Below are 19015 nucleotides of genomic sequence, written 5' to 3' on the forward strand. Positions count from 1 at the left end.
GATGAACATTTGCTGAAGAAGCACAGTCACGCCACAATAACACAATGAAACAATGGAACATAAGCAATTTAACACGTATTTAAAAAAGGTAAGTATGGTTCTCAACTGTCTGCATTATGCTTGCTCCCAGAACATCGATGTACAAAAGCACAGATGGCGTCGTCACAGCAGAGCATGCACCACCATCAAGGAACATATTCCATTAAAGTCTCCCACAAGTACACACACACACACAGACACAGTTGTTTGTTCCCGAGCCGGCGACTGTTGGGAGGGCATCGGCAGCAGATGGTCCGCAATAGCTCCCATTGTCTGCGGCAAAAGGGGAGGTGCCCTGTTCTGACCCCTGCCTGGAGACGCCACCGCCACGTCCTGCGTCAGTGTGCCCAGTCAACCTCTTCGGCGTAATTAAGGCCGGCCCCTCTGGTTCCCCTCTAACTGCAGAGAGCAGCTGGAGGACAGAGGAGCAGGAGGAGAGGTCGAAATCCTCTGGGCGAACGGCAGCTGAGCGACTCTCATGTTCCAACATGTGCTCAAACACGCCCATACAGTATATACATCCTCTCCTCCGGCCATCTGAACACACGTCTGTATTAATGTGTGTGTGTGTGTATGTGTGTGTGTGTGTGTGTGTGTGTGTGTGTGTGTGTGTGTGTGTGTGTGTGTGTGTGTGAGAAAGCTGCTTCTTCCAGCTTTCTCCTCAGCTACTTCACTGTCACTTTGCTGTTTCTCCCGCTGGGCCCATGCTGACGCATCTACCTCTAAGGAGAATTAAAACTCAATTAAAAAGAACCTAAAGCTTCAATTAACAAAACCAAAACATACTGGGCTTGTAGACCTGAAGTAAGTAACTAATACGGTGGATAATGTCAGTGGCATTACCATGAAAAACATGGTATAATTTGACATGGATTTTATTTGATTCTACTTCTTTCAGCAAATAATAAAAATAGTTTTGATAAAAGCGTACATTCTGTACACACCTGACTTGACTAATTAAACGTTGTCACCCAGGATGGAACTGAATTGTGAAAACAGCAGATTCACTTAAGTGTAAAAAGGTTGTGTTTTTCCCACGAGACTCTTTGCCGGTGTCTCACAGACATGAACTGAAAATGTCTCAGACTTTCACGCCATCAAAGAGAATTTCCAATGTGTGTTGATGCCTCTCGAAAGCAACAAGAGGAAAGAAATGTGTCGAAGCAGACAGTAATGTGACCATATCATAACGGCTCAAACCTGCAGTCATATATATTTTTGTATTTGATTTTTTTTTTGGTCCGCAGTGCAACAGACTTAAAACACAGTGACATATTATTTAGCAACATTAACATTTAAGTGAGGTTAGGAGACTGTGAGGATCTTTACAGGGTTCTTACGGTCATAGAAAACCTGGAAAAGTCATGGAATTTTAAAATGGTTATTTCCAGGCCTGGAAAAATCCCAAAAGTTTTGGAAAAGTCATGGAAATGTGTTATGTTCATGTAGTTCATTTAGTTTAAAATAATGAATATGCTTTTAAAAGAAAGGCGCTCAAAATATAAGCAGGCATACGCTCTATCTATAAATGTTTATACTTTTACTCAAAATATTGTCTCTCATTCATTTGTGTCATTTAAGGTACGCTGTATGCTTTGGAATTGTTATTGTTAGTTTAAATATGACATGTTCTCACTTTTTTTATGTATACACCGAGTTTTCACAAAATGTTTGGTCATGGAAATTTGGTTTAAAGTCATGGAAATCCATTGGTCAAAATGTGTATGAACTCTGTCTTTAGCAGATGAATGGTCCCACTATGTTTACACGGTTTGGTGATGGGCAGTTAGGATAAAGTTAACTTTTCTTCTCATTGTAAAAATGTCGTCTTTGCTTTTTCTCCTCCCACATAAACTCAAACTGAATTAATCTCCTCACACCCACACGCCACCTCCAAATGTAAACTCCAAATAAAAATCAATATTAAACTAAACCTTAATGTGATACCCGCATTTACACCTGGACTCACACGCGAGCAATTTTGCTTCAATCCGCTGCAGGTAGCAGCTGCCTCTGGATGGGAATAATAATGAAGCCAATTAAGCGCTCCCACTCTGCGTTGTCAAATATTTATACCCCAATATTGGCTCTCCTGTCAAACGATTACCCCCTGTCACCGATGAAGTCACAACAAGTGCAATGCCATTACTGTGATGTCCCAACAGGTTGTTTTTGCATCTTCAGCGCTCTGATTTCTCCGTCTCCTGCTGTTCCAATAAGTGTTCTGTCTTCCCACTCTCCTCTTGTATTTCCGTTTCCATCCCTGTTTGAATGTGCCGGCCTGTCTCTCTTCGTCTTCTTCCGTCATTTTCCACGACGTGCAGCGACTCAGAGAGATGAAGGATGTTGCATCGCCGTGATACCGGGATAATAGCAGCTCCACAGCTCCTAGCCTAGCTGTTCTATTGGTTTCTTTCCCCTGTTAGCTGCACGAGCTATTACAAGGTGACTGATGGGAAGTCACTTAGATCATTTAGGTTGTGAGCTGCGAGGCATCACCGTTGCCTAGCAACTGGTTACTAATGGTTGAATATGGCCAATAATCTGAAACATAATCTTATGACAATTCTCATCTGGACTAGCATAATACTACGTAGATGACCTTCCTGGTGTGTGTGTTTGTGTGTGTGTGTGTGTGTGTGTGTGTGTGTGTGTGTGTGTGTGTGTGTGTGTGTGTGTGTGTGTTTGTGTGTGTGTTGTAGCAACCTGACACAGTGAGAGCTAAATTCAACCATCTGCTGCTGTGCCCCTCCCACAGTCCTGGGTACAGGGTCAATCAAGGGTGTGTGTGTGTGTGTGTGTGAGACTGATACTGCTCATGGAATAGTAATGCATGCTGGTTTCGCCTGGGGGGGGGAAACAAAGTACAAAATAGTAGATCTGGTTGACACAAAATGTGGTCGATGTAAGAAGCACACAAACTGCACACAAAACAAAGGGGCATGTTGTCTTTGTTTTGGAGGAGAGTTTTCTTCTGGAGGGTCTGTTTATCTCATCATCGACTTGTAAACTGGCTTTGTTGTCGTCCTTAAACCCGCACAGGTTTCATTTTTTTAAGCTCTTAAATTCTCGTGTGTTTTTCCAATTGCTTTGTCTTTAATCAGAACGGAGAAGTTAAAATAATTTGTCCGTGTGGTGTTGGCTAGCTAATCCTTGGTCTCAATGTGCACAGTCTGTTCACAACTTCATCCTGGTGGACAAGCTAATCTCGACGTGTTTAACAAGTCTTTATGTGTTGGCAATTCACTCCCAACCCGCCTCACAGTGTTCACAGTGTTCTTCGGCCTCTGATAGCGAAGCAGCGAGGCAGCCTTTAGCGTCGCATGAGACACTCCAGGATTTCAACTAACTCCAATGTAAAGCATCCTCATTAGCTTTACGGTCAGAGCAACTGGCGTAATATGAATAGAGAGAACGTCTGCCTAGGAGGAGGATGGGGTGGATGATTGGGTCAAGCAAGCACTGACTTTCACCTAGGTCCCCTCACAGGTAAACACTGTTAGCGTTGGCTGCTGTTAGCACCTTTAGCTATATGACGCCAGCTCATGAGTCGCCATGTTGAGTGCCGTTGAGAGGCAATCAAAAAAGCTTCCAGTCTTGCCTTCTGATCCTAGCGCCACACGGCCAAGTTACAAACTTAGATAACATAAGTTAGGTCATAAATGTAGTCATATTAAGTCAACAATATTTAACCCAAACCGTCATCATTTCCAAAGCTTGGAAAGCCTTTTTGCCTAAGCCTAGCCAAATAAACCAAAAAGAAAATGTAAAAAAAGAAAAAAAAAGAAAGAAACTGTACGTTTCCTGTGAACACAAAAGTTAGTTTTTCAATGAAAAATGCATGTAATCGGCGCAACCTGACACCCTGCCTCTGACACGTCTATAACCTTGAGCTGTATAGTTCAAAGAGTAGGCCCACGGACCAAGTGTTAACGTTTGAGGAGCAGGGAGGAGAGAGTCTTGGTTGACACCACAGGCAGAAGCTCAGGTACCCACAGACCATTATGAGGAACAGCAGGGAAACCATACTGTAAGGTGTCTCATGAAGCTATTACAGAATGGGTCCAGTGTCAAGGCATTGAGATTTAACAGTCTGCTAAAATGTGCAAAATGTAACTTCCTTGGAGTCGTCCAGCAGTGGTGTGTTGGTTTTGACCACTCAACGATGCAACGTGTGTCATTTCGCAACATCTTTTCATCTGTGCGCTATTGGCTCGAGGGCATGCACATTAAACAAGAGCGCAATCGCTTTCAAGCTGAGGTCGTTGCAAACGGGTGAGTGAGCCCATAATGACACGTGTGTGTGTGTGTGTGTGTGTGTGTATGGGGCGGGGGGCCTGGTTGCATTCATCTTTGGTGAAACCTTTAGTATGTATTTATATGTACATATTTTGTGCGTCTGTGACGTTCTTTTGCACAGTTTTTGTTGACGTTATATTCTGACTTTTGGGAATATAAAAAGTTGGCACCTATGTTTGAGGCAGAAAAACAACAGCATTGGTCCTTTGTTCTTTCCTAGCAGGCAACCTTCTTTGATTCATACGCTCTGTCTGTCATCTCTCAGAAGCAGAGAGGAAAGTGGGATTACATCATCCTTACCAACAGTTATTGTTGGTTCCTATGGAGGTGGTAGATCAGAAAACAATATGGGTCGGTCTGGAATGCACTGAGAAACAACCTATTTTGTTATTTTGTTTATACGGCTTGTCCAAGGGAGAAAGGGAAAGCATTTTGACATTACAACTTGGTCCCCAGTTCAAGCCAAATAAATGTCATTGAGCTTCTTTTTGATTGTTGGGTGTCAAACTTAGAGAATGACTCATACACTGCTCGTTGTGTGTTAGCTAATCAAACAAGTTGTGTTTTTCTGACAGCTGGTTTTGGTCCTGAAGACGAAGATAAAAAGCACGAATGAATCACGAGTAACCAGCTCGGCACTCTTCCTGGCAGCTTTTTGTCACCGTTTACCCCTCAGCTTCTTTCCCCATACATTGTACGTATTAATAATTACAATGTCCCCTCTCTAAGGATACGTGTGGAGCGGACAATGTTTTTGGTTTTGATCCTGGGAATACTGAGCAAACCTGTCACAGATGACGCATTTAAGAACACGTAGTGCTTCATGGACAAGTTGTAGGATCTTAAAATCTCTCCTCAGACATGCAGGAACCACAGGTATCACTAATGCTGGAGGAATTGGGATTGTCAGTATTACACCACCTTCAAAGTGGACTTCAAAAGTAAGTGGACCAAAGCTTTGCAAATAGTGCACGATGCATTGTCTCACCTTGATCTGAAGGACCACACAGAGTGCACTTTTACTGTCACTGTCAGTCAGCTGTGACAAACGGAGGAAGGTAAACTTCAGATACGTTGTGTCTGCAACAAGAAAAAGCGTTTCGCCCTGTGTGACTGTGTAACACTGTGTGGGTGTCATCACGCTCTACAGTTTGGTATTTCATTGTAAAACACCAGAGGCTGCGACAGTGGATTGAGTCTGTCTTCCGTGATAGACATCGCTCCGCCTCGACAAAGCAAATTAAGTTTGCGTCGAGGATTTCACTCGCAACAACACGACCTCGGCTGTGCAGTAATCTGTTAAACAACGGCGCCGCCTTCTTCTGCCTGATATATGGATTTATTTCAGTTAGTGGGCACCCAGGAGTACTTTTCTAATCTTTGCAGTAAATATACTCATGTAAACCCCCAGTTCAGTGAACACACACACACACACACACCCTGTCATCTAGGTAAACTGTTCCTCTCGTCTGACAGAAGGACTCTGTCACAGTTTCTCTTCCTGAGAGCGTCTTCTTGAGTGACTTCCTGAAGGTCTGTCAGTGTGCGGCTCTGTGAATGGCAGCCTCCCTCGCTGGAGTCGCGGAGTGACGGGTAGATTAAACCGCCTTGCTCACACCGCTTCCTTCTCCCGATACAGAAAGCACGCCATCATTCAGTCCTCCTTCCCCTACAAGCTGCTCTCTGACATGCAACGTGTTCCTGTTCAGGCTCCAATCTGCTCCAGCAGAGCACTTCCTGCTCTGTCTGCTTCTTCTCGAAGAACAAGGTTAGGCGATAAGAGGCCGAACGCTCTCCAAAGGCTCTCTAATTAAATGCATCGGCGGGTCTTTTACTCCTCCGGCTTACAAGAGGAAAGCGCCCTTCGCTGCATGTTGATTGCTGTTGTTTTTTTTGTGTTTGATTTGTTTACAGCGCGGATAGATAAGGGAGTTTAGTCACTGAGTTCAGCCATTTGAGGCCTCTGCGCTGAGGGTATGAAACCCCCGTCGTGAAAATAATTCAGTCCTCTCCGTGGCTCCGTCCACATTCAAAGTTCTTTTCAAGTTTGTGGCGGCCCGCCACCGCAAGAAGAATGTAGCGTAGTGGGAGATGCAGGCTCACTTCGCTTCTGCACAAGTCGAAGTTGTTGAAAGCGACGCTGTGTATGGGACTTAATCATCACGATATGGACTATAATTGCTGGATGAGATTAATTTCCTCCAACAGAAGAGGCCATTTTTTTCTCCCGTCGACACAGGGATAAAAGTCCATCACACAGGAATGAGAAGAAATGTTATACTTTCATTTCCCTGTGCTGAAGGGGAGATTTTTCATTATAGGACGGCACTACATTTCACTCCGTTGGCTGTCAATCACCTGACACACACACGAAGAAAAGGAAAAAGTTTCTAAACCAATATATATGCGCTGAAGCAGAACAGTGTGGTGTCCAACTGAAATCCTAAAAGGGAGCTTGATGATCATATATATATATATATATATATATATATATATATATATATATATATATATATATATATATATATATATATATATGTATATAGATAAGATTTTAGGTTTTGCTGCATTGCATTGGAGAGGCAGGATTCCTGTGGGGATGGAGATATTGGGATGAATGCGAGATCAGCTGGCAGCAAATGGAATGGAGCGCAGTGTGTTTGTTTTGATTTTTTATGAAGAGGAAAACACCACATTAGTCTCTTCCGTTGGACACATCAGTCTCTTCTGTTGGACACATCAGTCTCTTCTGTTGCCTAGGACTGGTATAGCTGATATAAAAACTATTTTACAATATGTGTAGACATTCTTTATTTTTTTTTTTCAAAATGCGTCACGATTGGCTCGACACATTGCTGCGACACAACAGCAAAGAAGTGTGGTTTCCTTTTTTATTTTAAATGGGAGTCCATTACAGTCGATGCTCAGGGTTATAAACTAGTGTAAAACAAAATGTAAATTACTAAAACCACAAATTACTGTTACACACTGATTGACAGCTGCATTAGAGACTCACTGAATTTGATCATAATCCCAATACTGGGTCAGTAACTGACTGTCCAACGTAGACCCATAATGTTTGCAGTCAAAGCTACACTGCCTTTGACTTGCATATAAACGTATACGGTATAACGTGTGTCATTTCGCAACATCTTTTCATCTGTGCGCTATTGGCTCAAGGGCATGCACATTAAACAAGAGCGCAATCGCTTTCAAGCCGAGGTCGATGCAAACGGGTGAGTGAGCCCATAATTATATCTGTTTTATTGCCTGGACAAATCTGCTTTATGGTCAATTGCATTACGTTGTCCCTTGTTTAAACCAACTTCCAATGTACCAAGCACTGTGTGTGTGTGTGTGTGTGTGTGTGTGTGTGTGTGTGTGTGTGTGTGTGTGTGTGTGTGTGTGTGTGTATGTGTGTGTGTGTGTGCGTGTGTCAAAATCAGAACCATTTATTGCCATGTATGTTTTCACATACAAGGAATTTGGTGCGTGTGTGTGCGTGTGTGTGTGTGTGTGTGTGTGTGTGTGCGTGTGTGTGCGTGCGTGTGTGTGTCAAAATCAGAACCATTTATTGCCATGTATGTTTTCACATACAAGGAATTTGTCGCGTGTGTGTGTGTGTGTGTGTGTGTGAGAAAGCTATGCTCTGTGCTAGGCTCAATTATCACGTGTGTAATTGCTGGGTGAGATACATGAAAATACAGATAGAGCGATCGAGAGAGAGGTCAAAGGAGAGAAGAAGGCTGATTGCGAATTGCAAATAAAATTGAAATTGCTCCATTTTTTTATACATTTTTGAATGAAGCCGTGCTGTCGCCTTAATGGATGGAATAAAACTACAGATAAGAGCATAACACTGGATACTTCTCACTATTGTGCTTTTCTCCCAAACACAAACTGAGTTTCTGTACTTCACTTTTAATATTTAGAATATTTTTTCCTTTTTTTAAAGTTTTGTATTGCCCTCTTAGTTTCGCAGTGATCGGTGTCTCGGAGATTCGCGTCCTCACCACAACTCGGATCGATTGTTCCGCTGCCAAACAACATTCAACAACAAGTCTGTTCACGAGTTTTTGAAAGCCCCCCGCTGAGTGAGAGACAGACTGATAACTGGAAGGAAAACATGCGCACCCAAATGCCCCCGTCTTCTCCACAGTGTCACGCTTTAAAGAGAAGAGAGACCAATTTAAATACTTTTGAAGTCGAGAGAGGTATTTATCTCTTTAATTTTGTTTCCATCTCGCTCTCATTCTGAGGCAGCAGCCGCTAACAGTTGGCTTCAAACGGACCGACAAATGAGCTACTCGAAGAGACTGATGAGCTGCAGTGACTGAGGTCCTGGACCACATTTGTGGACACACACTCATACACACACACACACACACACAATTTGGCTTGATTAGAGTAAACTAAATAAAGTAGGATAGGAAGCTGTTTCCATTAACCTCTGTTAATCGTATGGCGGGATGCAGATACTAGTGTGCATATTGCAGTATGTACTGTACACACACACACACACACACACACACACACACACACACGCACACACACACAACAGTATGAAGAGTCTCTTCTCTTTCTGCCTCACAGCATCCAAACACTCAACATCCAGACACACAATATTTGTCTCTCCCAAAAGCGCAAATACGCACAAGGGAATGAGCCAGCGTGAACACACGCACACACACACACACATACACACACACACACACACACACACACACACATACACACACAAACAAACACACACACAAAGAGACACACATGCATGCGCATATACACAAAGTCCTATCCTGCCTTATTTTTAGCTGTCCCTCTCCCCAGCCCTGACCTACATCACAGCATGTATAAAGCAGCACAGATGAAGAAACTGAGCTCAGAGGGAGGAGGTGGGAGGAGGAGGTCTGGGAGGTAGGGAGGGAAGGGAAGGGAGAGAGAGAGAGCGATATCTCTCTCTCTCTCTCTTTCTCTCTCTCTCTATTCGGCAAACCCAGGAAGATGAATTCCCCCCTGTGTGAAATGACAGATCCAGTTCTGTCAGCAGACCCCACCTGCTACGACACTCTCAGAGGAGGCTGCAGAGGGCGAACGCGCATGCAGAAGTTCAGACACACACACACACACACACACACACAGTTGCAGACGCAGTGGACGCCGGACCTCGGGGGCCAACGTGGGATCAGACGGCCCAATCATGTGTCAGGCTACTTGAAAGTAGACAAAAGCTTTTCCCGTTTTCAGGAGAAGCTGACAAAAGCAGCGGCCTCTCCACTTTGAATTATTGAGGCCACGTCTCCGCGACATCACAGGCCGGCCGGCCGGCGTCCGGCTTGAACAACACTTTGGCGCCTTTCGCCCCAAAAAAAGGGCAATGAAATGAGGGGCATTCACGGCGGAGCGGTGCTTCAGAATGCGGTGAAGACTGGATTCAGGCATTGTTTTGCAGCCTGAAAGCACTTGAATCAGTTCCATGTTTTTGATGTAGCAGATCCATGCTTTTTACACTGAAGGCCGGCGAGCCTTTGTTCACCTGAATGCACGTCTCTCTGTGATTGTGAGCAATTCAACACTCCTACTGTACACTCTCCAAGGATGAAATTTGCCTCGAAAAGAAACCTCTGGGTGTTGCATGTAAGTCAATTACATACTTCATACAAATTCATTCTGTTGTAAAGGGGAAGTGTGAGCAGAAAACCTCAAAGCTGGAATGTATTTATCCAAGGAGAGGATATGGAAATACTCTCCTCACTCTCTCCTTCCCTTAAGTGTAGCATACAGAGTCCCTTAAGTGGTGGAAAGGCCTGTTAGCCTCAGGAAACCGGTTCTCTGCTGCTCACATGCACATAAATACTCCGTGCTATACACACACACACACGCACACACATTTAGACCCCTCTGCATAACACCCTCCCTTGTGTGTTTCCGATCCCTTTTCATCAGCAGTCATCTAGATCAGCTAATGCCTCCCTGAGCGCTGTGTTGCAATGCTCATACAATGTCTTTCAAGCTACATTAGGAAGAGAGAGAGGCTGTGTATGAAGAGCGGGGCTCTAATGTATCATATTAGCCCAACGTTACGGACGTCAGGAAAGATGCTGTCCTCTGTGCTCCTCAGTTTATGTCCGAATCTCGTCGGCTTTCTCGGTTTCTTTACTTTCCTCTTTAATATTTTGGAGGTCACGGCCCCTGTGACCTCACGTCCGTACCATTCTCTTGACATCTTGGGAACACCTTTTGGGTTATTCTCTTCAAATGTGCCACAATTGTCCACTTCCACTCAAGAATTAACTGATTCATTTTTGCAGGCCAAAGGTCAATGTGGCCTCACAAAATGTGTTTTTGGTCATAACTCATGCAGACGCTAATTATGATAATTGCACACAAATGAGTTGATGACAAACATGGATGTAAACTGGGATATGACTGGTTGGAGGAGACATACAACCACATAATTCTAGCTTCCTTTACTCTTTTTTTGTTTTGCTTTATATCCTCTAATCTCCTCTCCTTTCTTTTATTTTCTTGCTCCTCTCCCCATTTTCTTTAATATTGTGTTTGTTTTATTTGTTGCCGCCTTCCTTCTTGTCATATCCTGCCTGGAACTTTCATTGATTTATTCATTTTGATATTATTTTGGGGCATTTTGATCTTTTTGGGATATGTCATAGAGAAGCATCCGACTAGGAAACTGGGGCAGAGAGCGAGGGTTAAGACTAAAGATCCTCGGCTGGAATGGAACCAACGACGTTGCGGCTATGTGCCATGCGTTGTAACTATCTGGCTTCCAAAGGATCTGCCTTTGCCAGTCTTTCATATTTAAAGGGCGGCGGGGGACTCTTTGAAAAGGTTGTCTTGTTTGTCCGTGTGATTGATGAGTTTGGGCAATTTTTGGATGGTTAAGACTCAAATTGATAACTGTAAGCAACAAGGTGACTTGCAGAGACGCGACTTTTGTTCAGCGAGCTTCATCCTGCCTCATCAGCCGTCTGAGGAATCGCTCTGTGTGTCCTGAGTGTGTCTTTGGAGAACTGTCAGGGAGTTATTAATCCACTCTATTTGCTCTGTTTGTCCTCAGATATCGATGAGTGTGCGACCCAGATGCATTACTGCCAGTCCAACACGGTGTGTGTCAACCTGCCCGGCAGCCATCGCTGTGACTGTCTGCCCGGCTTCATCAGAGTGGACGAATACTCCTGCACTGGTACGTCTGCATGCATGCAAACATTACAGCTGACCCATCAGATCTTTATTACAGAATGGCACACTCATACACTAGGGGTGGGAATCACCAGAGGTCCCACGATTCGATTTTATCACGATACTTGGGTCCCGATTCGATACTATCACGATACTATCACGATTCTGCGATATATTGAATATTGCGATTTTATTCCCTTTTTTTCACCGCAAATTGTCCCCAAAAGAAAACTTTGTCAACATATTGTATCTAAGAAGATAACAATTTCAGCCTGTTCATCTCACTTCAATAATTTTTATTGCAGCAAAATGTGATTGTCAAGCAGACAAACTGACCAACACTTTCATAAATGTTGCACCTGACAAACTGAACTGCTTGTGTTAGTCAGTCTGCATAGTCGCGTCATTCGAGCTGGACGCGCCAGAGAGGGGGCGGGGCTTATCTCTGTGGTTTATCTCTGTGCAGAGAGTTTCCATTTCTGCCTCCACCATGAAAATAACTAATATTTCTGCGTTCTACTTGTTGTGGAAATCCAAAAGAGGTCAAACGTCGTCGTGTCTGGGTTCATAATATTACTTCTCCAGGAACTGTGTCGGGATGACGGTGTTACGGATTAACAGGTGGCCGTGTTAACTGATGACTTTCGGCCGGAAGTCACCAGTTAACACGGCCACCTGTTAATCCGTAACACCGGCCGCTTCCAGCGCTACGAGAGTACCAGCAGCCAGTTTGATTTAACGTCTTTCAGTTAACGTCTTTTTAACGTCAGCTTGAGTTAACGTCTTTGACCAGCGCCGTGTCGCGGACTTTGTCCTGTGCGCCGTGCAACAGCTGTGCAGCAGCGCCGCTACGAGTGACAGGAAGTCCAGACGTTTGATTTCTCATTTCTTTCTCGATGCCTCCAATAATTGATTACATAAAAAAAGATCGATACTTGACTTCCGTGTATCAATACAATATCGCCACGCAAACTATCGCGATACTATGCTGAATCGATTATTTTATTTTATTTTAATGTTATTGGCTTATTGTACCACAATCATATTTACTATATCGACTCATCGCACGATATATGGACACGACCTCAATCCTTTGGAGCTGGTCTCAACTTGCTTCCTGTTGTTCCAATGATCAGTAAAGCGTTGACTAATAATATATTTGAGTTTACACCCATTTCCATTCCGTCTCTATAATAATGCCATTATCCAGATCCTGTACGCTTTCCAAGCACTATAACTATGCTAAAGAGCACTTGAATCAAGGAATCGTGTTGCTTTTGTCGCTTATAGTGCGAACATAGCTTTAGTCTGCAAGTTCGGTTTAAATTCAGCCGTTGTTTGCTCACGTTAGCACTTAGCTCAAAGCACCACTGTGTGTAAGTATAACCGAGCCTCACGGACCGCTACCCTGGCTGTAGATGTTTTAGTCACGGCAAAAGGAGAGAATGAAACTGTTTTTATCTTCAGAACAGTGTTGTCACACCTAAGGCAATGCTCTAGTAAATTACCTTAGAATTGTACACAGATGTAATTACTTTGCATCTTACCATGTAAGGAAAGTCATAAAGTATGTAAGGAAAGTCACAAAGTACACTGCCAGCCACACGGTGCTGCGACTGCGAAACTGTATCTTTAGTCATCTGATATTAAAGCATGCAATGAAATTAACGTATTGGTGAATACCTCAGCGTCTGCCTTTTTAAAGGTTAGGAGACTCGGTATGTGTGTGAACAACCTCGCGGTGAATGTGGCCATTCAGTTTGGTAACGGCTTGTTGGGCAGAAAATATTCCGATTTTAAAATGTCCTGCATCTGCTACCATCGCTGACATTCCCAGAGCTGAATGTCAGGGCAAAGTACGGATAACAATTTCACCAACATGTTTACCTGCTTTTAACAACACATTGCAAATGTTGTGTGCAAGTTTATCTCCGCGGCTCAAGCAATTTCTCAATATGCAGCGCGGTGACACCTATGGTGTTATTTCCTGGGCAGGAGCTCAGAGCAATGTGTTTTCTCGAGGGTGAATAGGATGCGCTTGGTTGCTGCTCAGTGTTCCTCCGGAGAAGTGTTCTTTAATTAGCTCCGAGTTGGCAGCCACACAGGGACAGGGATCCATAGACAATCAATCTATTTTCCAGCTTGTAAACTGTCCTGGCTGCTGACTGGGAGCCCAAGGAGCCTGCTCTACATCTGCTGGGAGAGATAAATCCTCTCTCTCTCTCGGTCTCCTTTCCCCCCATTCAGCTTGTCCTTCAGCTTCTTCTCGGGGGTTTCGGATCCTTTGCATGTCTGTGACACGGAGTTGACGCCCCGCGGCTCAGGGAGGCGCCCGCTCCTTCTTTCATGTCGCTAACACGATTGCACATTAGCTTCTGTAATTGGTGCCTTGTGCTGAAATCTGCATTGTTATTCTTCATTGTGTCTGCATGTGGGGAGAGCCTTCTGGTAATGATATTGTTGTCGCTGCATTAAGCGGGACACACACAGGCACAGTGGAAATCAGTTGCTGGTTTCTCCGGGTTCTTGTTCTATCGAGACATTAGCGAGGAAGTCCAGTAGCTGCTCTGCGTGGGCGGTGACTTTTTAATATGAATCATCCTATCAACTGGTCGAGCAGGTGGGAGACAATGACTATCTTTAAAAGATGAAAGCCATATTAATCCTCAGTTATTCATATGCAGTATGAATAGTAGCCCTGATGCTATTATATGCTATTATATGTTATGTTAGCCTATTAGAAAAAAAAAAGGACTGTTCACGTTTGGTTCTGACATAAAGTTTTCAAGGATTTTTCTAAAGTGGTTTACTGCCAGACTGCTTTATTGGAAGGAGATGTAATGTTTTTTAGGTTTCAGTGTTATGGGCTGCTGGGCATCGTAGCCCGAACACTTTTATGATTTTAAATTTTTTTTGTAAACGACCATCGTTATTGGAAAAGGGTATTACATGTTAATTTTGAATTTTTCACTGTACTAATATTCTTTGAAGCAGCCTATTGTAACATTATCACAATCAAAAGTTCATAATTACAGCACGGAGATAGAGGGGTAAAAGTTCAAGTTTGATAATACAAAGTTCATAATTAAGTCATACTGTGAAATTATCAAATGAATAACCAGGAAGTAGCTTGGTATTAACAATATATGAGTAATATTAGGATGAAATTCATGTAATAGGGTAAAAAGGAAGCAATAACCAATAATCAAAACACTTACAGATAGCAAAAAGGCAAAACAATCTACCATAATGGTAACCTGAGAACAATAACATGGTTTGTGTGACATTTGGATAAAGAATGGTAATAGGGGGACATTAATGGGGTAATAATCTGACAATAATGAGGTAATATAGGTTGATATTTTCACAATTTTATAGGTTTCTGTCAGCAAGTCTCAAAAGCACATACAAAATTATAATGCTAGAAATTCACCCTGCCTTGTGTTCCAAACATTCCCCTTTGTTTTGAGATAGTACTGTAGACATTATGTGTTTTAGTTCCTGTGCAAGAAAGAGCCAGGGCTACACAATGCTAAACTACCCTTTTCTATGTAATTTCATGATAACATTGTGTATCCCCACCAATGTGAATACACAATTCATGCTCTGGCTGTTTTATGTTTTCCACCCAGCGGGGAGTGACTGTACAGTGGCATCTCAGATGTAAAGAAGTCCCCATCTGATCAAGTAGAGCTAAGAAAAGGACAGCAGGAGACATGCGTTTGATGACAATCGCCGACTGCAGTATTTGTGCATTGTGTGCCTTTTAGCTTCAGGCCAGTGTGTGTGCGCGTGTGTGTGAACTCTGCGTGTCTCCGCGGACATCACACAGGTCTCGGCTCCGCCCGCCCACAAACTTACCTCACATCACTGTGGGCAACACACGGACTACGGATTCACCCTCAATATTACAATCTACGCGGCTCCTTCCTCAGAGGAATAAACTGTCACCTATTGCAGTTTTTACACGACACGTCGTGTATCACCTTTCGCGTCGGGCACTCTGGGCCTCATCTCTCTCTGTCTCCTCTGCCTGGCAGTGGAGCCTTGTCCTTTTGTCACAATGGCTCCCTGTAAACAATATAGGAGGCTGCACGGTAATTGTGGTTCCACTTGATTTCACCCCTATGGAAGCAGCTAAGCAGCTCTGGGGAAACAGAGGATGGACAGAGAGGAGAGGAGAGGTGGCAGGAAGTTGTGAGGTTTCTGTATCTCCCCCTTCTCCAAACGCCACAGAGCTGTCACAGCCGTGTTTCTGGCCGCCCAAATCTGCTCACTGTTGAGTTTTGAGCACTGGAAAAGCTTGACTGGCTATTGGGTGTATATTTATATGGATATTGGATATATATATATATATATATATATATATATATATATATATATATATATATATATTTATATTTATATATATATATACATCCAAGAATAAAGCGCATATTATTATTGTTGCTGTGTTGAACTTAGACCCGGTGTTACCCTCGGTCTTTATGGAGCCGTGCTAGCAGGATCACAGAAGTGATTTCCCCTGTGGAAGGTCATAATGGTCTCTGACTTCATGTGCTGGTGGATAATAGTTGTCTGCCAAAGGTAATTGTGGGAATGGTTGTTCGACTCCCACTGTGCACTTATCGTATGATCTCTCGGTTTTAAAGGAATTGTCTTCTACATTAAGCAGGCGCCGATAAGGTCTGCAGTTAGAGATTAAACCGCTGGAATGAGAGGTTAAAGGTCGCTCCTTCCTCTCGGCTCCGTCCTGTAAATAAACTGCGAAAGCGGGTTCAGCTCAGGCCTGGAGATAGCGTTCACTATAGCCATTTTCAAAATGAAGTCCTGAACTTGTGGAGGCATTGAAACTCTCTAATAGAGTGAAGCTCGGAGCTTTTTTGCTCTCAGTGGACTCAAGACACCATCGTGTAAGAACTGTTACATATTCTTGGGCCAGTGTTGCTGGCCAACAAACATGTTGGTATTTCCTGATTGTTGGCATACATTCAAACAGAAGTTTCAGTACATTTTAGTAATACTTTCTAGAACACCCTTGTCTGTATTGCATTATAAACATACTTATATTGCATTATAATTAGGGATGGGTATCGTTTGGGTTTTTTCCGATACCAATGCTAAACCGATACTTTTAAAACGATACCGGTGCCTAAACGGTGCCTGAACCGATACTTTTTTATTGCCAAGGCAATTTTTTTTCTTCAAATTGAACAATATATTAACTGTTTTAAAGTATACTAGAAATATAAATAAATACATAAAAAATGTACTTAACTTCAAACTGCAGCTTCAAACCTTTTAACTTCAAACTATAAACAATATATATTTCAAAAAAACAGACACGAGCATCTGGTGGCCTGATTTGGACTGGTGCAACAGAACTCAGACACTGTTGAATTCTACAAACTGCTGCTTTACTGGACTGCACGTCACCATTAATATCAACTTGAGAGATTTGTTGCAGCAAGCCGAGGATGGACGTTCAAAAGCTCGTGCTCGTGTCTCCAGCGATCTCTGTGTGCGCGCACTGTGTGTGTGAGCGCTGGAAGCCCCGCCCCCTCGAGCCCCGCTCTGCATGCAGGCAGACAGAGAGCAGAGCAGCAAGTGTGCTCTGATCTGAGCTATTTTAATAATCGTGTTTAGCGTGCGGGCACCGCGCTACCTTTTTAGTATCTATACACCGTGCAACTTTACAGAGTAGTGTAAAAAAAAAAGTATTTAAATTTCTCAGGCACCGGAAGGAAGCACCGAAATCTGCGTTGCTTTTCGGTCCGGTAGGTACCGGACGTGTTGGAACCGGTGCCATATTGACACCGGTTCTCGGTACCCAACCTTAAATATAATCTACGTATTGCACTGAATATTTGTAATTATAAGCGTATTATAATGATCATGCATTCTTCTAAGTGATCATTGTTAAGTAAAACAATGTTCCCTTTACTTCAAGCTACATTGACCACTTAAAATAATTTATTATCACGTTACACAGATTATAATGAACGATTATATTGCATGATAACTATAGGAATTATAATTCACTAGGATCCTTGCAAGTCAAAAACATATTAAGTATTTAATACTTGACCATAGTCATTATACAACCCTTTATAATGTGTTATGATTGTTGTCTTAAAGTATTGTGAATATCTATAAGTGCTTCTGACTATAATTATGCATTCTTATAAGCAGGTTGCGATGCATAATCGGTAATGCATTACAGACATGCGTGTGAAAAACAATTGTTCGGCATTGATGACCCTTTTTGTTCTTGATTTTAAACAAAATATATTTGTTTTTTGTTAGGTTTGAGTGGAATTAAGCCGTGAGTTACTTAGTTAAAACATTTTACCCAACACATGAAGAGGTTGGAAATTAAAGACATTGACATCTCAAAAAAACGTAACTAAAACGAGACTAACTCCAGCTAACTTTGTGGAAACAAGGGGAAGAATAAGTTATAGATTTTTTTTTAGCATTAGTCTGTTCACCCACATGGTGGTATTCAAACTGTGTTTTAAATTAAGCAGATTACAGTGTTTTGATGATCCTCCATTCAAACAGCAGCCGCATCACACGCTGCTGCCTTTAAAGCTCTGATGTATATTTCTCTTCTATCCTCATCTGCACTCTACTGATCAATACATACTTTTTTTATTTTCTTATCAAGCTGCCGTTCATAGACAATAAGCTCAGGCTCGGCTTTACAGCTGACCAAAAGAAGCTGTCATTAATTTCATGCATCAGTTGCTACATATATTCTTCAAAATGCGAGCATTGGGACGCGCTGCGTCCCCCCGAAGACACATTATATGTTAAACGAAAATGTAATCAAATCCAATTCCAATTATACATGTAATGAATATGGAGCTCAGGTGTGACGAGCCTGGAAACCCTGGCAACCCTCCCCGTATACATTAACTCTTCAAAAATGGAGGTCAGGCTGGCTCGACACCAGCCGGTTTAACAAGCCCATCAAGCCCAGTTTGGGAAGGAGGGAGATAAGTTTTCCTAGTCTTCACGGTCATCCATTTGGAATGGCTCTGAGGAGCTGGTGTTTATATTTATCTTTTGATGTAAGGAGTGTTTCTTCCTGCCTGTCAGCAGACTGTACAACCATACGGAGTGATGTCTATCCTCGTGTTACTTTTCTCTCTACGCGTTGTCTCTTCTTCGGCGATGCATTGTCTTCCTGTTCTCCTAGCTCAATGCACATCGGAGACATGTGGAATAATAATGCGCTGTGGCTGTGGGACAGATGTTCACTGACAGAGCACATTAATGAAACATGCTTACATTAATGTATATTGCAGCCTAAGTATCTTTATTGCCTTGAGCTGTATATTTCATTGGGAAGTTAATAAATTGCATTACATTGCAGGCTCTGCTGCTGCTGCCGCATGAAGACAATATGAACTGGGTGCTCGGGATGCTATAAAGCACATCGAGCTAAAGCCACTAAAGAAGTGGCGGTAAT

At 42.9% G+C, this 19015-nt stretch overlaps 1 protein-coding gene across 1 annotated transcript in view; it reads left to right on the forward strand.

Annotated features, from left to right (window-relative positions):
* The window catches only part of LOC306735257 (protein kinase C-binding protein NELL1-like), a gene marked incomplete at its 5' end in the record, with an annotated part of 216717 nt that overhangs the window by 144914 nt on the left and 52788 nt on the right, over positions 1–19015 (forward strand). Inside the window, 1 exon segment of the mRNA XM_079216712.1 lies at positions 11417–11542. Within this exon segment, the coding sequence (XP_079072838.1) occupies positions 11417–11542 (126 nt within the window).

Source organism: Taurulus bubalis (genome assembly GCF_910589615.1).
Source record: "Taurulus bubalis genome assembly, chromosome: 4".
Classification (NCBI taxonomy): Eukaryota; Metazoa; Chordata; class Actinopteri; order Perciformes; family Cottidae; genus Taurulus; species Taurulus bubalis.